The sequence below is a fragment of the Leptosomus discolor genome, chromosome 5 (assembly GCF_034619465.1).
Source record: "Leptosomus discolor isolate bLepDis1 chromosome 5, bLepDis1.hap2, whole genome shotgun sequence".
Taxonomy (NCBI): Eukaryota; Metazoa; Chordata; class Aves; order Leptosomiformes; family Leptosomidae; genus Leptosomus; species Leptosomus discolor.
In genome coordinates this window covers 29,388,110-29,394,109 of record NC_141395.1, presented here as the reverse complement: position 1 = coordinate 29,394,109, position 6,000 = coordinate 29,388,110, and the positions used below count along the sequence as shown (strand labels likewise).

The window sequence follows — 6,000 nt, the reverse complement described above, 5'->3', positions numbered from 1 at the left end:
GTTATGTTCTTTTAGCACCATTAGGAAAAAAAAAGGTTTGGGAGGAAGTGTTTGAATCCAAGTGTTGTTGTGTTGTGCTAGATCCTGAGAAACTTAAAAGCAAAATTGATTAGTGATTGGAATACAGGAAGTTAGCAGCAAGGTCTGAAAAATTGGATTTTTTTTGTTTGTTTAATTGCATAAATGAAATCTGAAGGTATAGTTCAAAGACCCTTAAAAATCCAATTATTAACCTGACCGTCCTCTGAAACTGTCCGAATGTAATGTTGTTCCAGATGTTACTGGTACTGCTCCTTGTTTATACTATTTCTGAGCAGCTGTTAAGCTATTTGAAAAAATGACTCAGATGGGTGGTACTTGTATTTGATGCAGAATCTATCCCCAAGAGGCATGTAATTACATAAATGCAGCCCAATAAATATCATTTTATCAGGACAGCAAACCAAATAACATTCCTTCAGCCTGATGTAAATTACAAAGGGCAAATGTTATCATAGCCTCTTGACAGAACAGGCTGTATTGACTATTATTATATATTTTTTTATCAAGAGATACAAAATTACACAACTTTCCCCCCACATACCCATCGACGAATGAGAAATCTAATCCTGCTAATGCATGTGCACATGCGTAGCTGCGTTTATGTGAGTAATCCTTTCAAAATAAGCGAACTACTTTTATGGAGGAAAGGTATGTACATGAATACAAGCTTGCAGTTTTGATTCTGCAGGCAGTGAACTCTGGAGACCCCTCTTCTGTTGTCCTTAGCATGCTAAAATTTATGGAATTACAGGAATGCAGGGCTGGGTTCCAAAAGCATGGGATGAATTTCAGTTTCTGAATGGAGCTAGCGCTCAGAAATGTACTGGTGAGTACATAGCACAGCTAATGGGCTGGTCATATCCTGCTCTCAGGGGCAGGTTTTTAGTGCAGCTGAATCTGGCCAGACAATATAGATTTAAATGATAACAGAATATAGCAGATGATTTGGTTTGGCCATGGTAGATGCTCTTGTCAGACTGTGGCTGTCTGTGCTGTGCTGCAGCTTTGTCTGTACTGTGGAATGAACACATAACTTCTGCTTTTTCCTGTTCAACTTCTGCTGTCTGTTTTCCCATGTGTTCCTTTTTTATGGGTTTTTCTTTTGGTTTATATTTTCCTCCCACTCCCCTTCTCTCCCTCCCACACTCTTGGAGTTTTAGAAGAAAATTTGTATGTGAAAAATCATGTTGTACTTGCAAGTTCCAGAAGCTTTTGCAACAGAAGAAAACTGTCGTTCTGCCTTAAAAAAAAAAAAAAAAAAAAAAAAGACACACATATTTTAATCCATAGTTCTTACAGTGTGTCTTATTCTCCTGAGAAACTTCATTTTCTTTCATCAGTTACCTGTTTCTCAGCTCACTAGTGGAAGAATACTACAATTTTATGTACTGTCCCTGAAATACGTTCTGTATGTTTCTTTCTCTACATCCTTTGCTGTGTTAAGGAAATCTAATACATTGAATATGTCTGAAAATCAGCATTCCTTGATACAAAGATAGATACATGTTAGAGAGGAATAAGCCCCTGAACTTTCAGTTGCTGAAGAAATCACTATCTATGATTTTGTTAACTATAATTTGAGGCCAGTATATGGGTGGTAATTTTATAAAAAATGGCTTCCTGGCATTTTAACTGCACTTTTTTTCCTACATAGATGCCTGGTGCTTCTCTGATTTCTAACAGATATAATCCATAAAACTTGCTTCAAATAGGATCAGAGAAGTAAAATATTAAACCTGACTAGAAAAGAATAGAAAAGTCTCCCAGAAATTTATCAGTGATACTGTGCTCAGTGCTCTCTGTTAAGAAATAAATACAGGGAAAACAGTTCCTGAAGATTTCCAGTGTTGTCTTGATTTGAGCATTTCTTGAAACACCTGTGACCCAAATACTCACAAGCTTTGTGTTAGCAACTGACAGCTAAAAAGTGATAGATATGTGGAACTAAGTCAATGTTTTGGGGGTTTTTTCCTGACCAAGAACTTAAAGGAATTGCAGGTTACTATTTGCAGCACAGTAAAACTTTTCTCCTGTGACTGTTCCATTTCTTTTCTTCCCCAGAAAGCAATTGTGCAACATGACATTTGAAGATTTTGAGAACTACTCATATTTCTATGACCTGTCTGAGGAAGATGAATCACCCCAGTCCTCTCTCAGCATTGCCCATGTGATTTCCCTTTCCTTTTACAGTGTGGCATTTCTGCTGGGAGTGCCAGGTAATACCATTGTCATCTGGTTTATGGGCTTTAAGTGGGATAAATCTGTTTCTACACTCTGGTTCCTCAATCTGGCCATTGCAGATTTAATTTTTGTTCTCTTCCTGCCCCTCTACATTACATATGTGGCAATGGGCTTCCACTGGCCTTTTGGGAAATGGCTCTGCAAAATGAACTCATTCATTGCGCTACTTAATATGTTTGCCAGTGTTTTCTTTCTGACATTCATCAGCCTTGACCGCTACATCCGCCTTGTCCACCCCGTCTTTTCCTGCAAGTATCGGACTGTAAGAAACACCCTCATTCTTAGCGGGATCATTTGGATGTCAGCTGCAATTATTGGTGGCCCTGCCTTATACTTTAGAGACACAGCTACGGTTCTCAACAATGTCACCATTTGCTACAACAACTTCCACGTGCAAGACAGAGAACTTATTTTACTGACACATCACATTCTCATTTGGGTGAGGCTTGCATTCGGTTACCTCTTTCCTTTAGTGACCATGGTCATTTGCTACTCATTGCTGATTGTCAAAGTGAAGAGGAGAACTGTATTGACTTCCAGCAGGCTTTTCTGGACCATCATTGCTGTAGTTGTAGCTTTTTTTGTTTGCTGGACACCATACCATATATTCAGCATTGTGGAGCTGTCTGCTCACCACAATGAAAACTTGCATGACTTACTGCAGGATGGCATTCCCCTCTCCACTGGCCTTGGTTTCATCAACAGTTGCCTCAATCCAATCCTCTACGTTCTGATTAGCAAAAAGTTCCAGGCCCAGGTCAAGACAACAGTCTCTGAGGTGCTAAAATTGGCACTGTGGGAGGTGAGCCGCTCAGGAACTGTCAGCGAGCAGCTGTGGAGCTCGGACAACACCCATGCGCCTGTGCACTATTGTGAAACTGCTCAGTGACTGCTCTTGTCACAACTCCTCTCCAAAACAGCTGACAGGAGATTTGGAAGTGTTCTTGACTTCACATCTGCCAGTCAGATGTGCATCTTTGCATATAGTTTTATGTAAACAGCTGGCTTAATTGCACTTGCTACTCCCCTTGAAAGGTTTTTAAAGGACACATCGTTTGGGTGTGGTGTACTTGCACACTCAGCCTGAACTGAAAAGTTGTCAGCATAAGTGGAATTGCTCTAACTGGGTTTTTGATCAGAAATGTTGTCATAATTCTGTTGTTTTGTTGTGGTGCCATACCTCATTGATATCAAAAGAGCACATAATAAAAATATTCCTCCTTGCCATTGCTGATAGCACTCTTGATCAAGGCGTTCTCATCCAAGAGGTTATGGCCATACATCAATGGGTCATGAGTCTCCTGATTGTCTAATATTGCCTCAAGTAGGAAACACCTGGCTACATCCCAGCTAAGTGAAGCTATTGGTGGTTCCACTCTGCACTTGGAGAAGAATCTCAAGACAGAGAACACTGAACTGCTGCCTTTTCTCATAAAAAAAGAAAAATACGGAAATAAAATCTGTTTTCTGCCAGTGCTTTTTATCTTATACTCAAAACTAAGACAGGAGATCCCATGTTTCCTGGTCACTTGTGCTTTTAGCATCAGTTGGGTGCAAAATACTGAGCAGGTGTTTGATATAGCTATTAGGCTCATTTGAAATGTGCAAAGAATGAGTGAAAATGTTTCTTACAGAAGCTGAGATTAAAGGCCCCCTGCCACACTTCTTTTTCTATGTTTAAAATTTCAGGTTCAAAGAGGTTTGCAACTATCGCCTGCTCTTTATTGCTCTGTCAAACAAAGGTAAAGAAATAATATAAAATTTTGTTTTCCTTAATGCCAATCTTCAAAAAATGGGCAGTGTGAATTCAACAATATTCTGTTACAAGTCTGTGGCCAAATTTGGATGACTTTGCCAACTAAGAGGCAAGACAGTACATCCAGGAAATGGGAGTCTACTCCCAAAAGAAAGATAAAGCAGTCCCAGTTATGCTGTGTTCTATTCCAACTTGTTGCTTGCTGTGGAATCACACATGTACCAATGCAAACATACACGCCAAGTGGAGTGGACTAATTTCTGATACAATACCACTTAATTAAAAATTTGAATGTGGGGTAAAACTCCACTAAAAGTAAAAGCATAAAGCTTTAGGTGAATTTGAACCATTTTTTCTTGTTATTGGCCTAGGTATATAAAATAAAAGTGCCTTTCAGGTAATCTACATAGTTTCTATAGCCTGCCAACACAAATAAGTAGCATTTATACTGTAATTGAGGCCTTATATGTAAATACATTTGCTTTTGTATAAATATATATGTGTGTATATATATATGCATGCATTAGCACATCCAGTATTGGTAGCTGTGCAAATAGAAACAGTCAGACTGTGATCAGACTGTTCCTTTGGGCTCTGGTTTCAGAGTTTGGGAGAGACAGGAAGGATCAGTGGAATTTCAATGTGTTCCACTTTGGGCTGGAAAGTTGGTGAGCAGCACTCTTCCTTTGAGTCATGTGCTGCCTGGTACATAGTGACTCATGATAATATTTTGGCACAGTGCTGCTGAATGTGCCTAAATCAAACATTTTGCAGTTTTTCTTCACATGTTCCCTGACATCTCTCTAAGAATGATGTATTAGTACTACTCTTCTGACTGTACTCCAAGTGAAGTAATAAAATGTTGTTTTTTCCAAAGAGTATGTTCATTTGCTTTTCTCAGCAGCAACATGCAGTTACTGTCCATTCTTAGAACAGCTCCTTCCCAAAGATTTTGGAAGGTGAAAGCAAGCCCTGACCCTTTCTACTACAGGAATAGAAGGTTTATGTCAGCTTTCCTCTTGCATGTCAGCTATATGAGCACACATACTGCTATCTGCAGTAGAGAGACTGATTTTTCAAATGGGGGAACATACATATGCTGTCTTGCATAAATTATCAGAAAGCCTCCCCTGAAGTAGACAACAGAGATACAGAATAGAATTTAGCAAGGCCAAAGTCAGCCCTGGTCTATGGAATTCAGTGGATTAGCAATTTTGCAATGTAACTACTGCCTCATTCACACCAAGATCAGTCACAGAATTATCTCCAAATCATTTCTGCAAGAATAATGGAAGATACCTAAACAAAATGGATAATACTCTAAGTGTCTCTTTCCAAAGAGTGTCCAAAACAATACCAACAGTTCTACACTGCTTGGACCGAGGAATCTTCATTCAGCCCACCACAGTGGGAAAAAAGCCAGACGAAGGAAATCTATCTGATCATGCTAAAAGATACTCTAGAAAAACACTTTGTAGGAAACAGCTCTATGATCAACCATTCTTTCAAGAATAATAGCTATTGATACGTTTCATAATAGACAGGTTCTGGTTACTTACTCTTACGTGCTTCCGGAACAGTTTGTACTTCTGAAGGGTGTTAGGTACATTTGTTTGTAACCAATGGTTTTGTTGAAACTGTTTTCCCAGTATTCCTATATATCACATATTTAAGTTACAGAATTTTCCGCTGGTCTTTCTGTTATGGGGTGCACTTGGCATAGAAGTGTCCCATTGACTCTAAGACGCTGTTTTTTCGCAGGCACAATGACACAGTAATATACCAACACATACCCAAACACTACAGAAAACCCCGGAATGTAGGTATATGTGGATTCTGTGGAATTCTCTTGCCCACATGCCTATCTATTTTGTAACTGAGGAGACTGTGCTCTCTAGCTTTTTTTGTTTTGTTCCTGTGCAGCAAGTTTCCTTCTAACATCGGGGGGAAAAAAAAACACC

At 39.2% G+C, this 6,000-nt stretch overlaps 1 protein-coding gene across 1 annotated transcript; it reads left to right on the top strand.

Annotated features, from left to right (window-relative positions):
- The first annotated feature begins 618 nt into the window (after window positions 1–618).
- On the top strand, window positions 619–3,172 carry CMKLR2 (chemerin chemokine-like receptor 2). Its single transcript, XM_009960246.2, has 2 exons — window positions 619–690; window positions 2,104–3,172. The coding sequence occupies exons 1-2, from the start codon at window positions 680–682 to the stop codon at window positions 3,170–3,172; spliced, it is 1,080 nt and encodes a 359-aa protein (XP_009958548.2). The 5' UTR covers window positions 619–679.
- The last annotated feature ends 2,828 nt before the right edge of the window (window positions 3,173–6,000 follow it).